Source organism: Pelodiscus sinensis, chromosome 19 (genome assembly GCF_049634645.1).
Source record: "Pelodiscus sinensis isolate JC-2024 chromosome 19, ASM4963464v1, whole genome shotgun sequence".
In the NCBI taxonomy this organism is placed as follows: Eukaryota; Metazoa; Chordata; order Testudines; family Trionychidae; genus Pelodiscus; species Pelodiscus sinensis.
The window spans coordinates 17,491,837-17,518,936 of record NC_134729.1 but is presented as its reverse complement, the minus strand read 5'-3'; the positions used below and the strand labels follow the sequence as shown (position 1 = coordinate 17,518,936).

The 27,100-nt window shown below is 65.1% G+C and overlaps 1 protein-coding gene and 1 long non-coding RNA gene across 9 annotated transcripts; one reads left to right on the top strand and one right to left on the bottom strand.

Moving 5' to 3' along the window:
- Positions 1 to 8,092: 8,092 nt before the first annotated feature.
- On the top strand, positions 8,093 to 26,863 carry LOC102457628 (ADAMTS-like protein 5). 8 transcript variants are annotated; one of them, XM_075902719.1, is made up of 12 exons: positions 8,132 to 8,737; positions 11,384 to 11,453; positions 16,276 to 16,430; positions 17,534 to 17,594; positions 18,239 to 18,347; positions 18,901 to 19,028; positions 19,294 to 19,417; positions 20,681 to 20,764; positions 21,791 to 21,954; positions 22,598 to 22,844; positions 23,304 to 23,375; positions 24,544 to 24,898. In XM_075902719.1, the coding sequence occupies exons 1-12, from the start codon at positions 8,619 to 8,621 to the stop codon at positions 24,855 to 24,857; spliced, it is 1,647 nt and encodes a 548-aa protein (XP_075758834.1). In that variant the 5' UTR covers positions 8,132 to 8,618; the 3' UTR covers positions 24,858 to 24,898. The 8 variants fall into 8 exon arrangements, with proteins under 8 accessions (XP_075758832.1, XP_075758831.1, XP_075758829.1 ...); XM_075902720.1 differs by having other exon boundaries at positions 8,147 to 8,737; positions 22,601 to 22,844; XM_075902717.1 differs by lacking the exon at positions 22,598 to 22,844 and adding an exon at positions 26,520 to 26,858 and having other exon boundaries at positions 8,093 to 8,737; positions 18,901 to 19,417; positions 21,750 to 21,954.
- LOC142818998 (uncharacterized) lies at positions 25,090 to 25,548 on the bottom strand. Its single transcript, XR_012896682.1, has 2 exons — positions 25,348 to 25,548; positions 25,090 to 25,248 (listed from the first exon to the last, which is right to left on the bottom strand). It is a non-coding gene; the product is annotated as an uncharacterized LOC142818998 (long non-coding RNA).
- Positions 26,864 to 27,100: the final 237 nt, after the last annotated feature.

Below are 27,100 nucleotides of genomic sequence, written 5' to 3'. Positions count from 1 at the left end.
CTGCTTACCACGTTTTCGCAATAGCACGATTTTTTTTTAGGGAACGTGTTTTTTAATTACACGACCGTCCCCGGAACGACATGATTTCCCCGGGCGGCTGCGTGAGGCTTCCCCCACATCCCTGCAAAGTGGCGGAGAGTTTGCTGCTCGCCGCGCCGTTCCCCAGCGACCTCCCCTCGCGGGACGCAGTGCGGGTCCCGGCAGATCCATCACAGGGGCATACTCCCAACCCAATCCCCCTCCCCTCTCCTCCCCTTCCCTTCCCCAGAGCCAAACCCCTCCCCTCCCTGCTGTTACCCAGTCCCCTTTCTCCCCCAACCTTATGTCCCAACAGACACCACCGCTTGAAACACAACCCCCAGCTTTTCCATTATTTTCAATGGGAAAATTGACCCCGTATAGCACGTTTCACTGCGCACGATCATTTTCCAAAACATCTCTATAGCGTGACATGAGGAATTACTGCACCCGAAGATTGGCCAGTTAAAACTAAGCAGATAAGGCTCAAAGTCGGTAGATTGTGTGTGTGGGGGGGGGGGAGGGGGTTACTGACACAGAAAGCTACACAAAGAGCTGTTTGAATGTTACCTTGGCAATGGGGGGTTGTTAGCTGGGCTGGGGGCTGCAGGAGCTGGGGGAGAGGCCAGGGGGCAGCATTCGACAAGAGACAACAGGCAGCCGCTGCGTCAGCCGGGCTGGGGGGTGAGCTCTCGATTACTTGTATTAGGGCACAAACTGGGCAGCAGGGCCCCCTGGTGCACGGTGCTGTGCACACACACACACAGTGCAAGGTACCGTGTACACACACACACACACACACACACACACACACACACACACAGTGCAAGGTACCGTGTACACACAAACACACACACACACACACACAGTGCAAGGTACCGTGTACACACAAACACACACACACACAGTGCAAGGTACCGTGTACACACACACACACACACACACACACACACACACACACAGTGCAAGGTACCGTGTACACACACACACACACACACAGCGCAAGGTACCATGTACACACAAACACACACACACACAGTGCAAGGTACCGTGTACACACAAACACACACACACACACACAGTGCAAGGTACCGTGTACACACAAACACACACACACACAGTGCAAGGTACTGTGTACACACAAACACACACACACACACACACAGTGCAAGGTACCGTGTACACACACACACACACACACAAACACACACACACACACAGTGCAAGGTACTGTGTACACACAAACACACACACACACACACACACACAGTGCAAGGTACCGTGTACACACACACACACACACACACACACTGCAAGGTACCGTGTACACACACACACACACACAGTGCAAGGTACCGTGTACACACACACACACACACACACACACACAGTGCAAGATACTGTGTACTCACACGCAAGGTGCAAGGTGCTATGTGTACGTACCGCCCCCCCATGTTATACCCATGTATACACATCCACACACACCCTGTGGTGCAAGGTGCTGTGCACACGCCAACACACACGGTACAAGGTGCTGTGGTCACATGCACACGCCCACACCCCCTTCCATGCCCCGTAGTGCAATGTGCTGTGTGTACACACATTCACACCCCTACCCTGCCCCGGAGGGAGCCTGACTGGCAGGGCAGAGGGGAATGCAGCCCCCATGCTCCATTCCCCGCGGGGTCTGTCTGTGAGCTCCCAGCCAGGGGTCCCAGGAAGCCCCCCCCCCCGTCACTGCGGGGCCTTTGTCCCAGGAGCCCTGGTCCCCTGGGGCCGGGCTGATCTCCGCAGGCCTCTGGCGACCGGTGAAAGGAGGATGCTGGGGTTGCCATGGCGATGGGACTGTCCCTGGGTAACCAGCCTGCGCCCCCAGAGGACCCTTCTGGCCATGCCAGGGGAGGTACCCAGGGTTGCTGCGGAGAGCGGGGCTGCCGCTGGTCCCTCGCTGCACTTCCCAGTCGCTCCTGGTGTTAGCCGGGACTGGTGGGATCTGACCCTTACTCGGGGGCTGACTTGCCATGTGGCCTCCGCGGTCCCCTCCCCCTCTGTGCCTCAGTTTCCCCTCCTGCAGAGCCGTGAGCGAGGGCTCGGGCAATGCTTTGGCTGTGGGCATTACAGGAGCGCCGCCTCCCCTTGGCTGTTTCCCGTGGGCAGCCCCTGGCGCTGGCACATCTGGATCTGTGGGTCCTGCCCCAATGTCCCCGCCACACCGCCTGGACCATGCTCCCAGGCCGGCGGCTCCTGCCCCCATCGGAAGCAGCCAGGGCCGCCGGGCCGGATCCGGGGCCCGCTCTGGGGCTGGTGGCCGGGGGGCGAGCCGGGTGGTGACGCCAGGCCTGCGGAATGTGCGTCTGACACCAGATCTCCTGGTGTTTACAGCGGCACCTTCTGCTTTTCACTCGGGGAAGGAGAAGAAGCGGCTGCCAGAGGAGCCTAGGGGCTGTCTGGCTTCGGGGAGCCAGGCGGGGCGGGGGGGGGGGGAGGGCTCAGCTGAGTCCCATGTGGCTGCCAAATCTTCCCCTCTCTGCTTCGCCTGCAGGGCCTGTTCCACCTCATGAAACAGGGAGGGAGGGGGGTTCTCCGCCAAGTTTTAGAGATGGATGAAAATCAAAAGCACTTGGGAGCAGAGAGAAACCAGCCACACAGGAGGGAGCCCCCCCGTCCCGGTCCCCCGTCCCTGCGGGCTCCTCTCCCCACCCCCGGTCCCTGCGGGCTCCTCTCCCCACCCCCAGGTGCAACTGACACAGGGGACGTCATTTCACACCCTTCCTCCCTGCAGGGCAGCCACATGGGTTAGGGCCAGGGCATCGCTGCTCAGGGGTGTGGGGTGGCCAGTGCCCCCCCTTTTCCTTCCTGGGGGGATCCCTGAAAAGCAGGAAGGAAAAGGGGGGGATGCAGACCTGCCTCAGTAGCCTGCACCCAATAGAAGAGGGGTGCAAAGAGGAAGTTCCCCCCACGCGCTCCTTTCTCTGCACCCCCTCTTTGCAGCTGGGGCCCCTTGCAGGAGGGGGGGGATGTGCAGCCGCTGCGTCGGGGGGGACATGCCCTACTGCCTACGCCCTGCCTGGCTGCAGCCCAGCTCGGGGCAAGGGGATGGGGGAGTCTTTTGGGAATCTTTCTCCTTGAACACTGAGCACCAGGGTCTGCAGCTGGGGGGCTTTAAACTCTGCCGAGCTGGACCGCAGCCAAAACAGGGGCTGGGAACAGCTGCTCCGGGAGGTTTTGCTCTCTGCCCCGCCCCAACCATAAAACGTTAACCCATCGAGCGCTTAGTCACAGCACAGGGGGCAGTTAGAGGGTCTCCTCCTGATCCCCCACCCCCTGTGGGCACTTATTCGGCGGGCATTTTGTGAGAGGGGAAGGTGGCCCTGTGGGGCTGTGCCACAGGTGATCTGGGAGCACTTTCTAGCTCTGCCACTGACTTCCTGTGTGACCCTGGGCAAGTCACATCGCTGCTGTGTGCCTCGGTTTCCCCATCTGTAAAATGGGGGTAAGCCTCCTCCTCGCTCTGGGCTGGTCAGTGGGTTAGCTCTGGGGGTGGGAACTGTCTCTTAATAGATATATTTTTATGTACAGTGCCTTGCACCATAGGGCCCCAGGCAGGAGCCTTTGGGTACTATGATAAATGACTATATAAAGTAACTTCTGCTTCCCTGTTGGTACAAATCAGGGACCAATGACCCATATAAACTCCCCCACACTACCAAGGTGGTACCAGGGCGAAACCCAAGAAGGCTGCATTCCTCTCTCGATCTGGCAAACGGGATGCAAACATGCCCCGGATAGGTACCCTCCAAGAGCAGCCAGTGCCAGATGCTCCCTATGGCTTTTAAAAACTGCAGGGTTCTCCCCATGGCAGGGAGTTCATGGCGACAGTGCCCATGGGCCCGGGGGAGGGGGGGGGTTGTGCATGGATATTTGAGGACCAAGAGTTGTGGCTGGGGCCTACAACCAGAGCAAAGAGATGGAGCTGACAACCTAAGTGCAAGAGACAGCAGGGGGTTACTGACATGCAGGGAAGCCCATCTGAAGAAGACTTCTGCTGGCTGTGCTCCTCTTCTGCTGCTCACGTCCGCGACCTCCTGCAGTGGTGAGTTCCGCAGATCGCTGGGGGGGTGTGGCTGGGAGAAGGGTGCCGTTTGCAAGACTGGTTTGCCTTGCGATCCCCTTCCTTGTCCTCGTTCAACAGGGAAGGGAGCAGAGAGGAACGGAGCCTGGCATGAACAACCTCCCCGCCCCCGGTGCCGGGAGGACCCCCCCAGCCATGCAGGGAGCTGCGGGACGCCAGCCCTCCAGCGGATGAGGGGTTGATGTGCCCGGGGATGCTCCACTCAGGCACCTGGCTAATTATCCCCTCTCCGCCCCCATCCCGCCAGTGCTCCAGGGCGGTGGGGGAGGGAGCAGAGGACGCTGACTCAGGGAACAGTTCCCAGCTCCCTGCAGCTGTCTGAGGGCGTCCAGAGCTGGGTCTCTCCGGGGTGGGGCTCTGGGCTCCCTTCTGTTCCCAAGAGCTGCTGGAGAAACCTGGGGTGCCCTCTCTGCCCCTGTCAGCTTTGCCCTTCCCGGGTGGGGTCCCTCTCCATCAATGATGGAAACATGCTGGAAAAGTCGCATTCCCCCCGCCCTGCAGGCTGGTGCCCCTGCACCCCCAAATTCCACGTGTGTCATCTGTCCTGGCCAGACCCCCCCCAGCTGCTAGACCCCCCCCAGCTGCTAGACACCCCCCAGCTGCAAGACACCCCCCTTTCTTCTCTTCACTGACCTTCCCCCACCGCTGCTAGAGCCAGCCTGGGCAGGAGAACAAGGCCCAGCCCAGCAGCTGGGCTTGGAGCTGCCTGCTGTCCCTTTCCCAGCACACACTGGCCCCGTTCGAGAGTCAGCAGCTTTCCAGCAAGGGGTGCAACCCCCCCCTTTCGCTGCCCCTTGCCCCCTTCCTCTGACCCTTGGACCCCTGCCTGTCCCACCTCCCTCCCCTCCTCCTCTCGGGCCGGTCCAGCCGTGCCCGTGAACCCTCTGTGCTGTTGGACCCACGCCTGGTGAGCCTTACACCCCAGCCGGGCTGCACCAGGCAAACCCAGCTCCCGGGGACCAGCCCTGCTGCCGCTGGGCACGTCAGACCCAAAACCTGGCTTCCTCCCTGCCCCCTCCCAGGCTGTACAGCATGCCCGCAGGCGTCTGTCCAACGAGATCTGTCTCTACCCTTGTGCCTGGGGCATCTAGCCACACCCCACCCTGCTGCCGCGTCCCAGCATGGCAGCGCCCGCCTGCGTCCCCTGGGGTCGGACTTTCCTTGGGGCATCCCTGGTGGGGGATGAGGCTGGAGCCCGTATCCCTGGGCCCTCCTGGGGCACGCTCGCTGGCAGCGCCCCACAGCAGGGCAGGGAATGGCGCCAAGCACAACCAGACCGTGGCTGGCTCCCGGCCCAGCCCCTGCGCTCGGCACGTGGGGACTCCAAGAATCTGCCTGAGACGCCAGGCCTCCGGTGGTCTGCGGGCAGAACGGAACCTGGGACCTCTGTGCATGAGAGAACAGCCAGCGGGCGGGCGTCTAAGGCTGTAGGGCAGACTCCTGCTCTCCAAACGTGTTACCAGCTGGAACAATGCTCCACCCCCACCCCGCAGGTGTGTGGGTTATAGGTCCATCTCCCCCCCTCGGCAGCCATCTCAACTCTTTGCCCCCTGCTCTGCACCCCCAGCCTGCCTTCCCCACTCCCTGCCCCTTTTCTTCATTCAGCGCACAGTCAACCTGTGGAACTCCCTGCCGGAGGATGTGGGGAAGGCTAGAACTTTAACAGGGTTCAAAAAAGAGCTAGATAGATTCATGGAGGTTAGGTCCATCGATGGCTATTAGCCAGGCTGGGCAGGAATGGGGTCCCTAGCCTCGGTTTCTCTGGACGTGGGAGACAGAGGAGGGATCACGTGAGGGTTCTCTGTTGTGTCTCTCCCTCTGGGGCTCCTGGCATTGGCCCCTGTGGGCAGACAGGACACTGGGCTGGATGGGCCTTTGGTCTGACCCCGTCTGGCCGTTCTTATGTAACCTTCCCCCTGCCCTCCTGCCCCTGTTTGATCCCTGCCCTGGGATGTGTCCCCCCTTCCCACGCAGCTGGGGGGCCAGTGAGCAGTGAGCACTGGGGTGGAGGGGTCCCTAGCTCTCCCGCCTGCCAGGGGCTTGCTGGGGCTGTGGGGTGGAGCCCTCCAGAGTTCCCCACAAATAGCCTGGGGAGGGGGAGTGGAAGTAGAGTGACCCAGGGCTGGACCTGTGGGGTGAGGCTGTGGGAGAGGGACATGGGTGGTGGGCGAAGGCAAACCTCAGCCCCGCCCCTTCCACCTGAGGCCCCGCCTTTGGAGCCAAGCCCCGCCCACAGTCAGATCCTTCCTGGCCACCTGGAGGGCTGGGGCTGCCGTTCTGGGGCCCCAACCCCCGCCCCCGCCCCCCCAGAAGCCAGGGAGCCGGGCTGTGCTGTCCCTTGCCTACGTTACCCCCGCCCCTGGGGCCCGCACTTTGCCTTGAGATGGGCCTGGGGCTTTAAGAGAGGGGCAGGACGCCTGGGTTCTGTTCCCCGCTCCGGCCGGGGGCTGTGCGGGTGAGTGGTTAGAGCAGGACGGGGGAGGGGCAGGACGCCTGGGTTCTGTTCCCCGCTCCGGCCGGGGGCTGTGCGGGTGAGTGGTTAGAGCAGGACGGGGGAGGGGCAGGACGCCTGGGTTCTGTTCCCCGCTCCGGCCGGGGGCTGTGCGGGTGAGTGGTTAGAGCAGGGCAGGGGTGGGGCAGGACGCCTGGGTTCTGTTCCCCGCTCCGGCCGGGGGCTGTGCGGGTGAGTGGTTAGAGCAGGACGGGGGAGGGGCAGGACGCCTGGGTTGTTCCCCGCTCCGGCCGGGGGCTGTGCGGGTGAGTGGTTAGAGCAGGGCGGGGGTGCGGCAGGACGCCTGGGTTGTTCCCCGCTCCGGCCGGGGGCTGTGCGGGTGAGTGGTTAGAGCAGGGCGGGGGTGGGGCAGGACGCCTGGGTTCTGTTCCCCGCTCCGGGAGAGGAGCAGGGTCCCAGGGGGACAGAGGTGGGGCGGCCGAGATCTCTGCCCGGGCGGTGCCGGCGCGTCCCTTCCTCTGCCCGTTTGTTCCATCGACGCCGGCCAAGCGCGGGAGGCGGAAAGTCCCAGGCACGCGGGGAAACTGACCCGACCCGTCCGCCCCGATCCCCGGGCTGGGCCCGATCCCGGGCAGTGAGCGCCGCTGGGCCAGCGTGAACAGAACGAGGCCCAGGGGCTGGCCCGGCCCGTTCGCACCCCGCTGCTGCGGGTTGTTTCTGACTTACCCGGGTCTGGAGCAGGCCTGGCTGAGCGGCGTTCCCCCAACTGTGGCCCCTTCCTCCGCCCGCTCTGAGTTTGGCCCGGGGGTTATTTATAGCCGCGCGGTTTGGCCGGCAGCCTGGAGAGCGCCGCGGACCGAAGGGTTAACTCGCCCCGTCCTGGCTCCGACCCGGCGCGGGAGGGACCAAGTCCGGGCTGTTCAGCGTGTGCCTCCAAAAGCGGGGAGCAGAACAAGGTCGGACGGGCCCGGCCGGTGCGCTCGACTCCCTCCTGGGACTGGTCCGGCCAGTGCGCTCGGCTCCCTCCTGGGACTGGTCCGGCCAGTGCGCCCGGCTCCCTCCTGGGACTGGTCCGGCCAGGGCGCCCTTCTCCCTCCTGGGACTGGTCCGGCCAGTGCGCTCGGCTCCCTCCTGGGACTGGTCCGGCCAGGGCGCCCTGCTCCCTCCTAGGACTGGTCCGGCCAGTGCGCCCTGTTCCCTCCCCGGACTGGCCCGGCCAGTGCGCCCTGCTCCCTCCTGGGACTGGTCCGGCCAGTGCGCCCTGCTCCCTCCCGGACTGGTCCGGCCAGTGCGCCCTGCTCCCTCCGGGCCCGCGGCGCGCCCTGTTCCCTCCCCGGACTGGCCCGGCCAGTGCGCCCTGCTGCCTCCGGGCTCGCGGCGCGCCCTGTTCCCTCCCCGGACTGGCCCGGCCAGTGCGCCCTGCTGCCTCCGGGCTCGCGGCGCGCCCTGTTCCCTCCCCGGACTGGTCGCGCTCCCTGCTCCCTCCGGGCCCGGGCCCGCGGCGCGCCGCTCCTCGGCGCGGGAAGGGTTAAGCGGGAAGGCGGCCCGGCCGGGTGCACCTTTCCGTAGGAATATTAATAAAGCCAGAGGCAGGCGCAGAGTGAAACGCCGTCAGGGGAGGCGGAGGGAGCCGGGCTTCGGTTGGCTCCCCCCGCGGGACGTGGCGAGGCTGGGAGAGCCAGCCTGGGACGCCACCTTCCCCCAGCGTTTCGGGACAGCGACGCCCGGGAACCGGTTCCCCCAGCCCGGCCCCCGCCTGCCCCTCGCACGCCAAGCCCCCGGAGGTTGAGCGCATGGGATGCCTTCCAAGCCGGCGCGGGACCGACTCCAACTCGGCGCGCTGCTTGGGATGAGCGCGCAGGAGTTTCCGGAGAGCGGAGCGGGCCTGGGCTCTCCCCCGTGCGCAAGTCCCCAGCTGGGCGCTCGGGGCTGACCCTTGCGGGAGGCGGCCGGGCGGTTGGGACAGCTCCGCTCCCAGCCCGGCGCCAGCAGCCAGGAGGCGCAGGTGGAGCCGGGATGGAGACGCGCCCGCCGGACGCCGGGGTGAGCAGAAGGAGAGAAGCGGGCACCGAAAGCCGGCGGCGCCAGCAGGGCCCGACGTGCAGCCGGCTGGCCGGGGGCTCTCCGAGCACCGGGTAAGAGTTTTGCTTTTTTATTAACCCTTCTCAATCTGCCCTTCTCTAGCCTCTGTCGCCTGCAGGGCTCCCAGCGCTAGCCAAGGGAGCGCCGCGACGCCCACAAACGCTACCCCCCCAAAGGTACAGGCGGGGAAACTGAGGCACGGGGTGGAGAAGTGATGTGGCAGAGGTCAGCAAGTAGAGCCCAGGAGTCCTGACCCCCACGGCCTTGCTCCAACCACTAGCCCGCCCTCCCCTTCCCCAGCTGGGACCAGAACCCAGGGGTCCTGATTCCTGGTCTTCGCCTTTCCCAGCCCTCTGGATCATCCACCTCCCCTGCCCGCAGCTCCCAGAGAGGAGCCGGGCAGCGGGGAACAGCCGATGAGGTGGCCTGAGAGCTCAGACTGAGCCGGGCTGGGGGCAGCATCGGGGGCTTGCATAAGGCGGGGGACGGGGGGGGCAGAGCTGGGCGTTTGGGTCCCCCCCGATTTCGAAGCAGGGCGGGTTCCTAAGTCCCCAGGCTGCGCGAGAGAACTTGTCTGGCATGTCCCAAGCTGGTGAAGCAGGAACCAGGCTCCGATAAAACCCACCCAGCCGGAGCCTGTGATCAAAGGAGAAGTCCCTCCCCTCCTCCCTCGCTAGGGAGGGACCCCTGCCCAGAGAGGGCACCCCATCGGGTCTGGCCTGGGCAGCCGGCATGCCAGGAGCCGGTGCCACTGCCGCCCTGCGGCTCCGATTCCCGCAAGGCTGCTGGAACTGCGCACAGTGCGGGCACCCGGAGCCACTGGGCCAAACGGTGGGTCCTGGGCACAATCTAGAATTAAGCAGCAGGGGAGTGACGGGGGGACTGGATCCTGCCCCTTTCACTCACCCACGCTGCCCCGCCTGGTAGGAACAAGAGGAGACTCCGGCCCTGGCTGGTTCTGCCCCATGGGTTGGACTCTGTGGGAAAGCCCCTAGCAGCAGAGGATTGGAGGAGAGTGAGAGAGAGAGTGAGAGAGAGAGTGAGAGAGAGAGAGTGTGTGTGTGTGTGTGTGTGTGTTTAATACAGAAGTTCTCAAGGCAACCGAATTGCTTGGTCTCCCCGGCTCGGAGATGGAGTCAAATCGGCCCCTGTTCTGAGAAGGGTTCTAGAGTGCGGGAATGCTGGTTGGCTCTAGAACCCATTGAGTGCTAAACACCCCCCCCCCCAGGAATGTGGGGCTTTGTGTGAGCTCTGGAACCTTGGCCAGGCCTGTGGGACCCAGCCTTCTAGACTCCCTGCCCCCTTCTGCCGTGCTAGATCCCAGCTGGTTTCTAATGGGATTTAGATTCTGGAACATGCAGGACAGGCTGACATGGAAGGAGGAGGGCAGATGCAGCCGCACATTCCCTCAGCTCACAAGCCCTGTGGGGCAGGGCCGGGGCCTACCCAGGTGTGTTTGTCTAGAGTGCAGCCCTGGGCATACGGCTCTCAAAACCCAAGGTGAGCCGCGGCCCAGGCCTTCTAGGCACTGTGTCAGTTTCATGCTCTAGAAGCAGCCTGGGAAGTGTCTAGTCTAGAAGCACCAGGGTCATCTCTAGAAGCAGCCTGGGTCATGTCTAGTCTAGAAGTATCCTGGATAGTCTCTAGAAGCAGCCTGGGTCGTCTCTAGAAGCAATCAGGCCTCAGAATTCTAGAGCTCAAGCTGGGCCTCCAGCTGCCTGTGGGCAGGGCTGGGGGCTGGCGTGTGCTGAGCGAACAGCGACGAGATGCCACCCACTTTGCACGTCCCAGGCTGGCTGCATGACTCATCTCCCAGGAAAAGAGCCCCCAAGCTGGGAGTGTCCTTGACTCCCGAAGGCCCCTCGCTGCCTCCTGGGCCAGACCCGGTCAGCTGGGGCCATTATCCGCTGCCCAGCGTCTCCCCTCCGGCTGCCCTGCCCTGCCCAAGCCACCCGGGGAGCAGCCGGCAGAGCAAATCCTCCCAGCTGGACTGTTCTCCTGCCAGGCAGAGGGGCCAGGAGCTGCCGGGCCCACGGGGAATGAACAGCGACTCGCCAGGCTCCCGCAGAACTGAGATCTGGGCTACAGCCCAGGGACCCACACGGTCAGCCTGCATCCTGAGCGCCTCGCCCCTCCGCTCCTTTCTCCTCCGCCCCCCCAGCCTGCCTCTCCCCCCACCTCTGCCAGGTGTGGTCCCACCTCCTCTGGGGCTGGAGCTGCCCCCCCACCCAAGGTCTGAGGCCCCAGATCCAATCGTTTTGGAGGGGGGAGGGTCAAAACCTGCCCCCCCCATTTTCCATCCCCCACCCCATCTCCAATCAGCTCCCCCACCCCCACAGCTTGCAGGAATCCAGCCACCTTGTTCCCCTCCCAGATGATCTCACACCTGAGCTGTCGGGTCTTGTCTGGCTCAGGATGAGATCTCGGGGGGAGCGGGGGGAGGGCTGGGACCCCACCGTGGCCCAGGGACCCGCAGAATGACGGTGGTTCAGGCTCTGGGATGGGACCCAGGAGATCTGGGGTCACTTCCTGGGTCCTCCCCCCCACCTAGCCTCTGTTTCTGGCCACCCTGAGCCACACTCCCCCGAAATGGGGCAGGGAGTGCGGAGGCCATGGCTGCCCAGCAGGGTGGGGGGGGGGGGAGTGATGTGCTGGGCAGGGGACCCAGGCTGAGTTTTCCCTCTGGCTGGTTTTTGCAGGCACTGTTCCCTGGGGACCACGCTGCTCCTGGCCTGGCTGAGCGTTGGCTGGGGCCTCTGCAGCACTCAGGTAAGTGGAGGAGAAGAGACCTCGTGGTCAGCCACACCGGAGGATCTGAACATCTCCCAGATACCTGTCTCTGTGGCAGGCCCTGGTGTCACCCCCCATTCCCACCCCCACCCCCGCAGGCAATAGATTAGCTATGTCCCCGCAAGGACCATAAGAACCATGAGGCAGGGTGAGGTCCATGGCCCATCTAGCCCAATGTCCCTTCTCGGCTGGTGGTGGCACTAGCTGGTTAAGGCGGCAGGTGCAGAGACAGGAGAGGAGCAGCCAGCTTCCTTGGAAATTTCCTTCCTGACCCCTGTTCTTTCCAGGTTGGCTGCTGCCCTGAAGCATGGGAGTTTCTGGCCCTCCCCGAGCCCTGGAAATAAAAATAACTCAGGGATCACACGGCAGCTGCATCTGGCGAGCTGGCTGATAGGAATTCATCTGTCTTTCTCCAAGCACTCCTGCAGGAATGGGGGAGCCGGCAGCTACTTGGCAGCATGAAGCAACGGCCCTAGAAAGGGGGTAGTGGGGGGTCGGATGTAAATGCCTCCAGCTGGACCCTGGCCTGGTCTCCGGGGGGAACAGAGCGCTGCAGGGGGGATCCGTAGCTGCCCCAGGGGTTCAGGGCCCCATCTGCAACCGCAGGGGGCCTCCGTTTGGGAGAGGCATGTTCGATTCGTCATACAGGAAATAGCCTCTCGTCTTCTCAGCTGCTTTGTTTTCCTACGCAGCCGGAGCGGCTCTGTGTTTCTCTGGCTGGCTGACCCGGCCTTCCCCTCCTGGGGCGGGGCAGGCAAGGTTGGTGGCTTGTGCGGGCCAGGTCACAAGTCGGCTCCCGCTAGCCTCCCACCTCCAGGGTGTGGTGCCTATTGGAACCCTAGGAGAGCCTCTCCCGGAGCAAGCAACTTGATCCAGCCAGGCCTGGCCGGTTGCTCCTCCGCTAGTCGCCCGATGACCCCCTCGAGTTCCCTGTTTATTTCCAGCTCTGCCCTGAGCTCATTAATCCCAGCGTCTGCTGCGGCGTGAACAGCCGAGGCCTCGAGATTCTCTGCCCGGCGGCCGCTGGGGATGATCTGGCTGCCGGTGCATTCTGGGACCACCCTGATTCGCTCGGTGCCCCCCGGACAGGGTGCAATCTGGGGGTCTTGTGCGAGCCACAGGGCAGGGGAGGGGCGATGCTGTTGGGGGTACCTGACGTGGCCAGGAGGACTCACAGCGTGTCTGTGCCCACCAGCAGAAATCCTGCCCACGGCTCAGCTCCGGGCTTCCCAACCCCTCTTTCCCTGTGCCACCTGGCACCCGGTGCCTTTTCTTCCAGCCACCTCCCTTCTGCACTCAGGTGGGCACCCAGCAGCAATTCAGATACCATCCAGCTGACTAGCAGAGTGCCCACCGCAGGCAGCCTGTGTTTCTGTAGGTGGTGCACACCTGCACCTGCCTCAGTGCACTGAACAAAATTTATTCCGCACATGGCTGGGAAACGTGAGAGGGAACGTTGCCTGCCATGTATATCAATCCGCTGTCTCCGTGAAGCCAGGCACCCCAGGTCACTGGCTTCACCTGAGTTCGCCCCTCTCCATAGCTTTGATGTGTCTCTGCTACAAGGAGCCGGGCAAAAGGATGTGGCAACCCCAGACTGGGGTAAGAGAAAAATACACAACACGGGCCAGAGCCTGCACTCCGGGCAGAGGGGAGCCTCGGCTGGAGGAGCCTCACCCCCACTATCTGAGGCCCTGCCCTGTCTCGCCGGGCTCTGTGGGAGCCAAGTTCCCCTTCCTGTAGGGGCAGGCCACCCCTCCCCCTGTGGGCAGCCCCAACCTCCCCCCTGGGAGGAGGAGGGCAGGTGGCTCGTGGCCCCAGCCCCGGCAGGAGCATGGGAGGGGGCAGGTGACACTCGGAGCGTGGGGAGGACCGGCCTCTTGCCCCGGAGGATGCACAGCCCCCTTCCCCACCCTGGAGGGCACATGGCAGGTTGCCCCCTGACCTCAGATAGCCCCAGGAGGCTGCGGGGGATGTGGCTTCTCTTCCCAGCTCTGGGAAAGGAGTGATGTCTAGTGGTTAGAGCCGAGAGGGGCTGGAGGCAGGACCCCCGGCTTCTCTCCCCAGCTCTGGGAGGGGAGTGGGGTCTAGTGGTTAGAGCCGAGAGGGGCTGGAGCCAGGACCCCCGGCTTCTCTCCCCAGCTCTGGGAGGGGAGTGGGGTCTAGTGGTTAGAGCCAGGATCAGGCCATACAGCATTTGTCCAGCCCACGTTTCATGAGATGCTCCTGCTGGCAGAAAGTCACCTCGGATTTGCGGCCTCTGCCCTGCCCATGTAACCGCAGGGCTGGCCGGAGCTGGCGGGTGGGAATTGTTCTCAAGCTGCGTTGTCAGCCCGGGGACCCACCCTGCTGCCGGGAGAGGTGTCCCCTCCCCTGGGCTGGGACCCCACACTTCTGGGAGTTGCGTAACGGCCCCAGCGCTGCACGTGCAGGCAGCCCAGGCCTCCCCAAGGGAACACGCCGGGGTTCAGCCGCTGCTGGTGGAGCCGGTGGGCGAAGGAGCCGGTGGTTTGGCACAGACACGAAACCCTGGCCAGGGCTTAGGTGGGTCCCCAAAGGGATTTGCCCTGAGCCACGCAGCAAAGGAACTCCCAGCCCCTCTCGGCTCCAACCACTAGACCCCACTCCCCTCCCAGAGCTGGGGAGAGAACCCAGGTGTCCCGGCTCCCTGTCTGGCTGCCTGGACGGCAGGATCGCACTTCCACTGCGAATTCCACAACTCTGCATGGTGGAGGCGGGGGGGGGGGGGTGTCTCCGGGGAGCTCAGCTGCAAGGGATGATGCTAACCCAGTGCAGCCAGGGCGGGAGTGGGGGGCCCTGGGGATCCCAGTCCTGGGTGTGGGGGCCCCCCACCAGCTCTGCTTCCTGCCCCCCTTCCTCCCATATAGCCCCCGGCCCCCCCGCCAGCTCTGCTTCCCGCCCCACCCCCCTCCCGGCCGGTTCCCCCCTCCACCCACAATCAAGTGTGTCCGTTTTTTTGGCGGGGTCGACCTGGCAATCCTAGGCCCCAGGTACCTCTGCCCCCAGGCCTCTTGTGCAGGTTGCTCAGCTCGCTGCTGGGGGGTGGAGCTGAGTGAGAGGGGGGCTGAGCCCCCAGGGTCTGGCTGAATGGCAGAGGTGGTGCCCCAGGAGCACCCCAGAGGCATGGGAGGGAGGGGCAAAATGCTAGCAGAGGGGTCAGCTTGCGTGGGGGACAGGGGGTGCTCTCCCCACACATCTCAGCCCCCGGGTCTCCCACTGGCTTCTTCCCTCAGCCCCTCCCGTGGGTAGCCCCCCTCTGTGTGCGCGGGGTTACAAGACCTGCAGGCCCCCCCCACACGTGCACCCGCACACGTGTGTGCCATGTGTGCGTGCATGGCGGAGCGTGCCTGCAGGCACATGCGTGTGCGGCAGGGGCAGGAATGCAGCAGCTGGGAGTCCCAGACACGCACAAGCAGCTGAGTGTCTTTCCCCGCTCTCCCCCCCCCCCCCCGGCTCGGGGAAGTTCCCGTCCAGGGCCGACACTGGACTCTCTCTCCAGGGCGGGGGCTGCCGGGGATGGGGAGCCAGGAAAGACGCCTCATTCCAGCCGTCGAGCGGAGATAAAGCAGGCGGATCCGGCAGGATCCAGGGGAAGGGATGAAAACCAGAGGAGACAGCGGCAGGGCCGGGAGGGGGGCGAGGGGGGCTGGTTCCCTGGGCCAGGAGGTGGCTTCACCGGCTGCCCAGGAAAAATAAAGGGGTGGGGGGCAGGACTCCAGGGTGGGGACCCCAGCAGAGAAGCCGGGTGGCCCCCGACTCAGCCCTCGAGTGGCCCCAAGGGGGCAGCGCCCGTCACGTGATGGCCCAGCCACCAGCCGCCCCATGGCCTCCATCCAAACCGCGATGGAAACCACACGCCCGGTTCCCGGCCCGGGGCCTCCCCCTGCATTGTTCCAGAGGAAGCAGCTGTCCCCCCATGGCCAGTGGCCCAGGGAGCCCGAGGGGCGGCGTCAGCTGCGCTGTCCAGGGGCCGGGCACAAAGTAACCGAGGAAGGTTCACGGTGGGGGGGGCGGTTGTAGCTGCCAGCTGGGCGGTGCCGGTGAGATGGGAAAGGGCGCGGATGGGCGTGGGTGTCACTCCGGCCTCTCCCTCCTGGGGTGGGGCAGGAGAGAAATGGGGGAGGGCCAGAGAGCCCCTCCTGGGGTGGGTCTGGGGGCAGATAGCCCCTCCCGGGGTGGGTCTGGAGCAATTAGCTCCTCCCGGGGTGGGTCTGGGGGCAGATAGCCCCTCCCGGGGTGGGTCTGGAGCAATTAGCCCCTCCCGGGGTGGATCTGGGGCCAGAGAGCCCCTCCTGGGGTGGGTCTGGGGGCAGATAGCCCCTCCCGGGGTGGGTCTGGAGCAATTAGCTCCTCCCGGGGTGGGTCTGGGGCCAGATAGCCCCTCCCGGGGTGGATCTGGGGGCAGATAGCCCCTCCTGGGGTGGGTCTGGGGGCAGATAGCCCCTCGTGGGGTGGGTCTGGGGCAATTAGCCCCTCCCGGGTGGATCTGGGGGCAGATAGCCCCTCCTGGGGTGGGTCTGGGGGCAGATAGCCCCTCCTGGGGTGGGTCTGGGGCAATTAGCCCCTCCCGGGTGGATCTGGGGGCAGATAGCCCCTCCTGGGGTGGGTCTGGGGGCAGATAGCCCCTCCTGGGGTGGGTCTGGGGGCAGATAGCCCCTCCTGGGGTGGGTCTGGAGCACCTCATTAGAGGGCCTGTGTTGGTTGCATGACAGGAAGGGCCCAGGCCGGGAGGAGCTGGGCCCATCCTGGAGGGGTGACTTTGTCGTCTTCCTTTAAGTAGGGGACAGCCAGCAGGTCCCCGGCGTTTGGCCTGGACCCGCCGAGCCGCCAGCGGCGCCAGCTGGGCCGTGGGGAGTGGACGCCCTGGGGGGGCTGGAGCGCCTGCTCCAGCACGTGTGGGGACGGCGCCTCCTTTCGCACCAGGAAGTGCATCCGGTGAGTGGGGGGGGGTGTCCGTGGGCCCCGTGCACCATGTCCTACGTGCACGGGGCTGGCAGCCTCCTCCGCCCCGACCCAGGGCCCCTCAGCCCGGTTACTCCAGCGCCAGGGCAGACGTGGGGCAGGCGGGAGGGCTTTGCCCTGGGTGCCAACGACCCTGGGGCAATGCCCCTGGGGGCCCCCAGCTCCACTCCAGGCAGGAATCCGCTCCAGTTCTCCCCAGAGACCATCAGCCGAACCCCTGAACCAGCCTGGCCAACTCGGCCAGCCAAGGGCAAACTCTGCCCCGGATGTGGGGGCTCGGCCGGAAGGGATCCAAGGCCCAGGTTCCGTTTCCTGAGCTGCCCCGAAAGTTTCCCTGGAAAAATGTTTTTCTCGGGGGGGGGGGGGGGGGGGGGGGAGTGTTTGAGGCAGTGTCACATTTTAATTTGGATTGAAATTTGGCGGCAGGGGGAGGTTTCTCATGAAAAATGTTTGATTTAGGGGTTTTCCCCCTTTCTTCGGAGAGGGTAGAAGGAGAAAACCAGTATTTTTAGTTCATCTGGAAAATCCCATGGAAAATGTGGAAGGAAACTCATTGGGGGGGGGGGGAGAAATGTCTTGTATGTTCCCACCCACCCCAAAAAAGCGAATGAATTTTGTAAAGCTCCAGCTGACATTTTGCATGGGAAATACACACGCTTGGTTGCTAGGAGGGGGGAGGAATAAAACAGCTTTCAACGGGGGCAGAAGAAGCTGCCCTGAGCCCCTGTTATTCCTACCCCCACCTCCTCCCTGGGCTCAACCCGTCTCTGCGGCTCAGCCCAGACGACCCCTGATCCATGATGCACACCCCCAAGGGGAGGCCGCTGGAGGGGTGTGTGCATGATGCTACCACCCCATTTCGGGGAGTCTCTCCCTGGGATTGCTGACACCTTTCCCATCCCTTTGGGTCTCGCCTACTGCCCTGGTGATGCCTTGCATGGTTCCCACGAGTCACCCCGGCCCCTGTGTCCCATGCGCCCCACGCCAGCATCCCTGCCCCACATGGGCACGGCAGATCCAGGCCAGCGCCGTCCCTAGAGCACCCACCATTGGTAAACACGGTGCCGTTGCCGCAGGTTCCTGGAGGAGGAGTCGTGTGCGGGGGAGCCCCGGCAGTACCGCGTGTGCAAGCGACACGTGAGTGTGCCCCGGAACAACGGGGACAGGCGTGGGGGAGGGGTGCCCGTGAACTGGTTCAAATCCGCCTTCCCCAGTGCCACAACCACATGGAGCTGCCCGCTCCGAGCCAGGCAGCCGGCTGCTAGACCGGGACGGTGGGCACCTGGGCTCTGTTCCTGGCTCTGCCGCTGGCCTCTTCGTGCCTCAGTTTCTCCATCTGCTCATGTGAACTTTGCAGCCCCATGTGGGGTGGCTGCCAGTGTCTGGCCCCTTCTCCCCACCCCCTGGCCCTTTGGAGGGTTGCTCGTCGCTTCCATCGCTGGATCGCGTCTTGGGGGCAGACCCTTTGTGCCCCTCTCCGAACTGTGGGTGGTTCCCACGTCCTCCAGGCCAGCCCCTCCGCTGTTCCGGTCTCGAGACGCCCGTCTCGCCCGACTCCCAGGGAGATCAGAGCCCAGACAGCTAAACCAGCGTGCCCGGCGCAGCATTCTCTGATTCTTGGCCGCCTCCTCCCCGCCTGCCTCAGGGACAGGTGCCTTTGCCGGGTGCTTTGTGACCTGCCCACCGATCTCTGCCAGGTGGGACGGCAGTTCCTTGCCATGCCCGCCGGCCAAGGCACGGCACAGCTCGGGGAGGCTGCAACTTGTGCCCTTCCCTTGCAGGAGTGTCCGGCCAGCACGGTGCCCTTCCGGGCCATGCAGTGCTCCCTGTACGACGGGAAACCCATCCTGGGCAGCCAGGCCAGGTACCGGTGGGTTCCTTTTCACGGAGGTGAGTCCTGGGTTCAAATCCACCGCCCTACCCCCGCTGCCTTTCAGCCTGTGGGCCCTACCCCAGCTCCACTTGCTGACCGGCAGGGCCCGCGGGGTTCCTGATGTGCCCCCCACACTGGACGCACCCCCTGCCTGCAGCCCGTAGTTCCCAGGGGCCGGCCCAGGTGCACGCCCCATTGGACGGCTCTTCTGGTAGCGGAGAAAAGCTGTTCCACGCGGGGTGCTGGGGGGGGACACGACCAGTGTTCCCTGAAAGCTGAGTGCTGGGGCGGCTGTCCAGGAGAGATTTAAATGCCCCCCCCCGGCTGATTAGCAGAGTGCCCCCCGCCAGCAGCATGTGTTTCTCCTGCTGGTGCACAGCAGCATGTCCCTCTGTGCACAGCACAAAATTTATTCTGCACGCGGATGGGAAAATTAGAGGGAACATTGGGCACGACTTTGGTCGTTGGGACGAGGGTCCGTGCTGTACATAACCCCACGCTCCTCCCCACGCTCGCCTCTTAATCTCGCTCTCTCCTTCCCTCCGCCTCTTGTCCCCCGCTCTCCCCCAGCACCCAACCTCTGTGACCTGAACTGCCTGGCCGTGGGGCACAATTTCTACTACACCTTCGGCCGGGTGCTGGACGGGACCCGCTGCAGCCTGGACTCCCCGGGGCTCTGCATCAGCGGCCAATGCCTGGTAGGTCCCACTGCTGCTGCGGGACATGGGGCGTGTGGGAGACCGGGCCTGGTACCCAAGGGGCTGACATCGCCATGGCGACGAGGGATGCTTGCGAGGGCTTGGGCCTTGCCCGCCTCCCAGCCCCTGATTTCGGGGGGCGTAGGTGGGGGCGTCCCAGCCCTGGCAGTGCAGGGAGGCGCCAGCGTCCCAGGCGCGGCCCCGGCCAGGCAGGGATATTGGGGGCAGCCGCCTGCCCCCCCCTTGATGCTGCATTTCCCCCCAGACCGTGGGCTGCGACGGGATCCTGGGCTCTGGGGCTGGGAGCGACGCCTGCGGCCAGTGCGGCGGGCGGAACGAGTCCTGCCTCTTCGTGCAGAGGGTGTTCCGGGCCGCGCCCCCCTCCTCCGGTGATTGACTCTCCAGGGGTGAATGCTTTGGCTCTTGGCTTCCGCGCCCCCGCTCTGTCTCCTCCCCCGGGCATCCCCCCTCGACGCAGCTCTGCACCGGCCCCCGGGCGCCCTATCCCCTTCCTCCTCCTCCAGCCCCCTCCCCCGGACACGGCTCTGCACAGACCCCCCCCTTCCCCCCCAGGCACCCTATCCCCTTCCTCCTCCTCCAGCCCCCTCCCCCGGACACGGCTCTGCACAGACCCCCCCTTCCCCCCCCCCGGCCACCCTATCCCCTTCCTCCTCCTCCAGCCCTCTCCCCCAGACACGGCTCTGCACAGACACCCCCCTTCCCCCCCAGGCACCCTATCCCCTTCCTCCTCCTCCAGCCCCCTCCCCCGGACACGGCTCTGCACAGACCCCCCCTTCCCCCCCCCCGGCCACCCTATCCCCTTCCTCCTCCTCCAGCCCCCTCCCCCAGACACGGCTCTGCACAGACCCCCCCCTTCCCCCCCAGGCACCCTATCCCCTTCCTGACACCACAAGCCCACGGCCAGGAGGGACCAAGCGAACCCATTGACCAATGGCAACTCACAAGCCTCCCCCACGGGCATCAGGACGACTTTCCCTGCATGGCACACGGGGAGGGGGTCGCTCTGACCCCCCGGGGGGAAAACCAGGCACCAGAGCCAACAGCCTCCCTCACTCGGCCTCCCACCTAGATCCCCCCCCGCCCTCAGCCTCCTTCACCCTCCTTCCTGCCCAGACCCCTCCTCTTCTGCACCCTCCCTCCCATCCCTACCCCCCACCCAGCCCCTGCCCTCCCACCCCCGCCCAGCCCCTGCCCTCCCTCCCCCGCCCATGCCTGCACCCTCCCATCCCCATCCTGATCCTGCACCCTCCCTCCCGCCCAGACCCCACCCCCAGCCCGCTGCTCAGCAGCCCTCTCCCTCCATAATGAACGCCTCATATTGGCCCCACCCCAGGGCCCCCACATAATCTACTGGCCCCAGGCCCCCAGTTAATTGGGCCCTGATCCCAGCTCTGGGAGCAGGGGGGGTCAAACTCGCCGTGCCCGCTGCCCCCCTCCCTGATCCCCCCTCCCAGTGTCCCCCCCATGCCCACATGGGTGAGCGGACCCAGCGCCCCACGAGCTCCCAGCCACGCCGCAGCCTCCGCAGCTTCCCTGTCGGGCGCCGGGCGGGACGAGCTCTGGGAGGAACCAGCCCTTAGCCCGTCCCCCTGCCCCGGCTCTGCCCTGACTCCCAGCCCCCTTCCCCCCAGGTTTCTTTGGGTACAAGAACGTGACGAGGATCCCGGCCGGGGCGATGCACATCAAGGTCACCGACCGGAGCCGCAACTACCTAGGTAAGGGGGCTCTCCCCACCCAGGGCCCCTTCTTAGCCCCGACCGACTCATTGGACTCTGCCCCACCCCGCATGGACTCCGCTTGGGGGGATGCTCTGCCCCAGCAGCTGGAGGGGGTGAGAGTGAGATGCTGCCTTACTGTGCTGGGGGGAGGTGCCTCCTGACTCCCAGCGCCCCCCCCCCCCGCTTTAACCACTAGTGCCCACTTCCCTCCCTACGCTGGCAATGGAAGCCAGATGTCCCGACTCCAGCACCCCTGTGACGTAGTGGGGGTACCTGGCTGGTTTCTATGCTGCTGGCTCTGGGGGAACCCCCACTGGCTGCCGTGGGTACCACGACCCAGCAAAACAGGATGAGTCACTATGCAAACCAGTGGCCAGACACCCCCCATGGAGAGGAACAAAGGAAGGTGGAATACTGCCTTGGCTGGGGGGCAGGGCTGGAAGTGAGTGAGTTGGTTGGTGGCTGTCTGGGAGGATGGAGGAGACAGCCTAGGGAGAGGAGCTGGAGTTTTAGGGGCCCAGTCTCCCCCATCTCAAGGGGGCCTGAGGCATCCTAGCCCAGTTCCTGTAACCAGATTACATCTGTGCTGCGCTGTGCTGGAGGAGCAATAAACCACCCTCAATTCCACTGGCTGGTGCAGTCTGTTTGTGCCATTTCGGGGTGCAGGAGACGGGGAACCCCCAACGTGCCGTCACAACCCCCTACCAGCTTTAACCACTAGACCTCACTTCCCTGGCAATGGAACCCAGGAGTCCTGACTCCCAGCAACCCCCCCCCCCCCAGCTTTAACCACTAGACCTCACTTCCCTGGCAATGGAACCCAGGAGTCCTGACTCCCACCCCGCCCCCGCTCTAACCACTACATCTCACTGCCTAACCCAGTTATGCTGGGTTGGGCCCTTTTGTGCATCCCTCCCCCAGGGCACTGTCTGCAGCCCAGTAGACCCACACGCTGCCTCCCTCCCCTCCTCGCCCCCCGCAGCACCAGCCTCACGTGGGCCGCTCCGCTGTCTCCCTCCGCAGCGCTGATGACGGGCGAGCAGCGCTACGTGATCAACGGGGACTGGGCCATCGACTGGCCGGGCGCCTACGAGGTGGCCGGCACCACGGTGCGCTACGCCCGCAACGCGGACAATCACGAGACACTGGAGGCAGCTGGGCCCACAGCGGAGGATCTGCACGTCATGGTGAGGAAGGCGGCGGGGAGAGGGGGCGGGGAGGTGAGCAGGGGCGCACACCGGTTTGTTATGGTAGGGTCTCTCCCAAGGGCTGCACTGTGCATGGGACTTTGTTACCGTAGGACCCCTGTTTGGAGCTGCGTGACCCATGCTGGTTTGGTTTTAGAGGGTTTTTCTAAGGGGAGGCCCAAGTTATTGTAGGGTCTCCCATGAGCGCTGGGCTGCACCCCCTGGTTTGTTATTATAGGGTCTCCCATAAACTCTGGGCTGCACCCCTGGATTATTATTGTAGGGTCTCCCATGAGCGCTGGGCTGCACCCCTTGGTTTGTTATTGTAGGGTCTCCCCAGAGCACTGGACTGTACCCCCTGGTTTGTTATTATAGAGTCTCCTATGAGCTCTGGGCTACACCCCCGGATTGTTATTGTAGGGTCTCCCATGAGCTCTGGGCTGCACCCCCTGGTTTGTTATTATAGGGTCTCCCATAAGCTCTGGGCTGGACCCCCGGATTATTATTGTAGGGTCTCCCATGAGCGCTGGGCTGCACCCTCTGGTTTGTTATTGTAGGGTTGCTCTGGGAGGCGGTTTTATGCCCCTGGCAATGGGGCGCGGGCGCGGGGGCTCTCAGGCAGCTGTCCCTTCCCCCTGCCAAGCAGGTGCTGTTCCAGGAGCCGAACCCGGGCATCGAGTACGAGTTCTGGCTGCCTCGGGACCAGCATGGGCGCCTCCAGGGCGACTCCAGCCACCTGCACCAGCCTCCGCCCAGGGGGATCGGCCTGGACCCGCCCAGCACGCCCCAGCCTGTGCCTCCGACCACGCCGGCACCCCCCACTCCGCCCAGCCTCAGGGCCACGCCCACAGAGCGGCCCCGGCACGGCCCCACAGACCCAGCTCAGCCAGGTGCCTGCTCAGTTCCCGTGTGATCCAGAGCTAATCCCCCCCCCCCCCCCGCTGCCCCAGGGCTTCCATGGGGCTGCTGGGATGTGCCCCACCCCGGGACACCCACCACTCCCAGGCTGCAAACCCCCTCCTGGCCTGGACCCCCCGGCCTCTCCTGCCGCCAAGCACCCAGCCTCCTTCCAGGCACCCAGCTCCAGTCTGCGCCCCCTGGCTGCAGGGCGCTAGAGGATGCCAGGCCGGGGGGGGGGGGGGCTTTTGGGAAGAGCTTTCAGCCCCACTCTCCCCAGGAGACCAGAACCCCTGCCCCCCAGCTGGAGGGGGGACGGACACCACAGCATCCCTCGGCCCCCGTGGGGGGGCTCTGCTCTCCTGGGGAGCGTGGGGCTGGGCGTGTGGGGCTACCACCAGCGCTTGCGGCTGCCCCCCGCCGACGGACTGCCCCGGCTTTGTGCCCCGCAGGGAGCTGCGGCAGGTGCCAGACGCCCAAGGGGAAGTCCCAGCGCATCCGGCACTACTGCCAGAGTGACTTTGGTAAGAGCCCCCGGCCGGCTGGGTGTGGCACGGCGAGGAGAGGGCGCCGGGGCCGGCACGGGGCCGTGCGTGACGGGAACGGGCCGGGAGAGCGTGGGGAGGAAATGCCAAGGCTCAGCGGGCAGAGGACTTGTTTCCAAAGAGTCTTTTTTTTAAACTTGGCCGCCCGAGCTCCCACCTTGGGCTGGATCAGAGCCGGTGCCCCCCAGAGGGGAAAGGGCCCAGGGCAGCCAGAGCCCACTGGGGGCAGATTGGCGCTGGCGCCCCCTAGAGGGGAAAGGGCCCAGGGCAGCCAGAGCCTGCTGGGGGCGGGTTGGAGCTGGCGCCCCCTAGAGGGGAAAGGGCCCTAGGTAGCCAGTGCCTGCTGGGGGCGGGTAGGAGCTGGCGCCCCCTAGAGGGGAAAGGCCCTAGGTAGCCAGTGCCTGCTGGGGGCGGGTTGGAGCTGGCGCCCCCTAGAGGGGAAAGGGCCCTAGGTAGCCAGTGCCTGCTGGGGGCGGGTAGGAGCTGGCGCCCCCTAGAGGGGAAAGGGCCCTAGGTAGCCAGTGCCTGCTGGGGGCGGGTAGGAGCTGGCGCCCCCTAGAGGGGAAAGGGCCCTAGGTAGCCAGTGCCTGCTGGGGGCGGGTTGGAGCTGGCGCCCCCTAGAGGGGAAAGGGCCCTAGGTAGCCAGTGCCTGCTGGGGGCGGGTAGGAGCTGGCGCCCCCTAGAGGGGAAAGGGCCCTAGGTAGCCAGTGCCTGCTGGGGGCGGGTTGGAGCTGGCGCCCCCTAGAGGGGAAAGGGCCCTAGGTAGCCAGTGCCTGCTGGGGGCGGGTTGGAGCTGGCGCCCCCTAGAGGGGAAAGGGCCCTAGGTAGCCAGTGCCTGCTGGGGGCGGGTAGGAGCTGGCGCCCCCTAGAGGGGAAAGGGCCCTAGGTAGCCAGTGCCTGCTGGGGGCGGGTTGGAGCTGGCGCCCCCTAGAGGGGAAAGGGCCCTAGGTAGCCAGTGCCTGCTGGGGGCGGGTAGGAGCTGGCGCCCCCTAGAGGGGAAAGGGCCCTAGGTAGCCAGTGCCTGCTGGGGGCGGGTAGGAGCTGGCGCCCCCTAGAGGGGAAAGGGCGCTGGGCAGCCAGTTTCCCGCATGGCCTGCTGCCCCCAGCCCGGTGCGCGCCCCAGGCCCCGAATCCCTCTCGCCCGCAGTGTTCCGGGCCCGGATCCTGGCCAAGCGGCCGGTGGGGCAGGAGACGCGCTACGACGTCCAGGTGCAGCACACCTACCGCAACCGCTTCCCGCTGGTGCACCGGGAGTACGTGTGGGTCCCCGACGCCTGCGACTGCCCCGCGCTCCTGGAGCGCCGCGAGTACCTGCTCATGGCCCGGCGCCACGTCAACTACGAGCACACGCTCAACCGCATCCTGCTGCCGCGCGGCAGCTACACCCGGCCCTGGTCGCCGCGGGAGGACGCGCTGCTGCGGGACATCGCCGGGCGCTGCGCCCAGGGCAGGCCGGCGTGACCGGGGGAGCCCAGCCGCACACGGGGCTGGCGGGGACCCAGGTGGGGTTGCCCTGACCCGTGTCCATGCAGGTCCCCCAGACAGATAGGGAGTGGGGCAGGCCACAAAGTCTGGGGCCACCGAGGGACCCCTGCTGCGCGGCCCGAGGGGTGAGCTGGGATGGTAGCGTCTCACGGGGCAACACGTGCCTGGTGGGCGAGGGGACACGGTCCCAACGGGCGCGCAGCCAAGCCCCCTTTTACTGGACAGGGGCCTCTGCGTGGCTGTCTCCCTGCCGCCCTGGGAACATGCCGCACGGGGGGGCAAATGGCGTGAGATCCCAGCCATGCACAGATCCCCCCCCGCGCCGTGCAAACCTACACCAGCAAATGCAGGAGCATGCCATGCAAACCTACACAACAAATACACAAGCACGTGTGCAAAACTACCCCTGCACGCATGAGCTCACCGTGCAAAGCTACCCCTCCACACACGAGCACGCCGTGCAAACCTACCCCTGCATGCATGAGCGCACCATGCAAACCTACACAACAAATGCATGAGCATGCGTGTAAACCGACCCCTGTTCGCACGAACACTCTGTACAAACCTACCCCTGCACACAAGAGCCTGCCATGCAAATCTACACAAGCAAATGCACGAGCACACTGTGCAAACCTATCCCTACACACATGAGTATTCCGTGCACACCTACCCCTGCACACATGAGTAGGCCGTGCACACCTACCCCTGCTCGTATGAGCACACCCCGGCAAAGCTACCCCTGCATTCACAAGCATGCCATGAAACCTACCCTTGCACGCACGAGCATGCCGTGCAAACCTACACAAGCACACACACGCACAAGCTCACTGTGTGGCACCCTCCCCCGCGTACACACCATGCCTGCAGGCACCCTCCCTGCGCACACCCAACCCGTCTGGCGCTCCCAGCGCCCGAGACAGAGTGTCTGTGTCTCTCTGTAATTAACCCACACGCCCCTCGCCCCTCCCTGGTGCGGGGCTGGGTTGTTTTTCTCCCAGGGGAGCTGCTGTGAGTTGAGTCCCTGATGGAGACACTGCTCCCCCCCAGCGCGCGCCGCCTCCCGCCCCATCTGTGTCCAGCAGCACCAGAACTCCCACGTCAAACCCCCAGGAGGTGCTGAGCACGCCGCCGGCCCTGCTAGCCTGGCACCGTGGGCATGGGGTGGGCATGCCCGGAGAAGCGCAGAGAAGCGCAATGGAGGGGGCGGGCCAGCTAGCGACGGGTCGTCCCCCAGCCCACATCAGGGCGCTTTTAGTTCCGGGGCGATGGGGGCGGGGGGCGGACAGGCACACAGACCAGGCGGGCACAGCGGGGGGCACGTGTGGAGAGGGGCCTCTCCGGGGTGGGTGCCCAGGGGCGGGGGGCCGTCCGGGAAGGGGTAGAAATCGGGCACAGGGGCAGAGGGGCTCTCCCGCGCCACTGGAAAGCGCTGCCAACCCAACCCAGAGTCCAGACTTGCCCCCTCCCAGAACCCTCTGCACCCCCCTTTCCGGGAGAGCAGCCAGGGCGCTGTGGCCCCCCGGCTCCCTCCCCCGCTCCCGTCTTTCTGTGGCGGTTTTGGGGGTAATTTATTGTTGCCAAATAAAATATGTCACCGTGGTTTTAATTTAACCCTTTCTCCCCTGCCGGGGTGCACAGAACAAAATGTATTCCACCTGAGACGGGAAAAAGTGCGAGGGAACATTGGACCTTTCCACCCAGCGCTGGGGGGGGCTTACCTAGGGCCACTCCAGCACTGATAGACGTGCTCTGGGGAGCTTAACGCCCCCCCTCCAAGCAGGCAAGCCTGATGCATAAGTGCCTCTCCCTCCCCACCACATCCCACTTTCGCAGCCCAGAGGGGACCAGAGAGGGAAGCGCGGGAATCGGCGGAGCACAGCACAAGCCAACGCGCCAGCCCTGCCCTGGAGCTGTTTCCCAAAAGAGGCGGATTTATCTCCAGGAAAGGCTGCAGGGAGCTGGAAACCCCCGTCCACAATTAACCATGGACACTCCTTCCCTGCCAAGACTCTCACCCCGAGGCCTCACGCGCCTGCCAACGGGCAGCTCCGTCCCGGAACGACGAATAAACAAGAGAACAGGCTGGAAGAATCACAGCTACGTGGGGTCTGAATCAGGCAGGGCCTGGTCATCCCTGGTGGATTTCTTTAGACAAGCACCGTGGCATTTACAGACTAGAGACTTTGTGCAATCGCTGGTGGCTTTTCCCTTGCCAAGGG

Bases quoted from the DNA above. Each gene is read 5' to 3' on its own strand.
- LOC102457628 (XM_075902714.1), top strand. From the start codon at position 8,619: ATGGAGACGCGCCCGCCGGACGCCGGGGTGAGCAGAAGGAGAGAAGCG. The intron at 11,454-16,275 runs GTAAGTGGAGGA...TCCTTTAAGTAG, and splicing joins GGGGCCTCTGCAGCACTCAG to GGGACAGCCAGCAGGTCCCC. The intron at 17,595-18,238 runs GTGAGTGTGCCC...CTTCCCTTGCAG, and splicing joins ACCGCGTGTGCAAGCGACAC to GAGTGTCCGGCCAGCACGGT.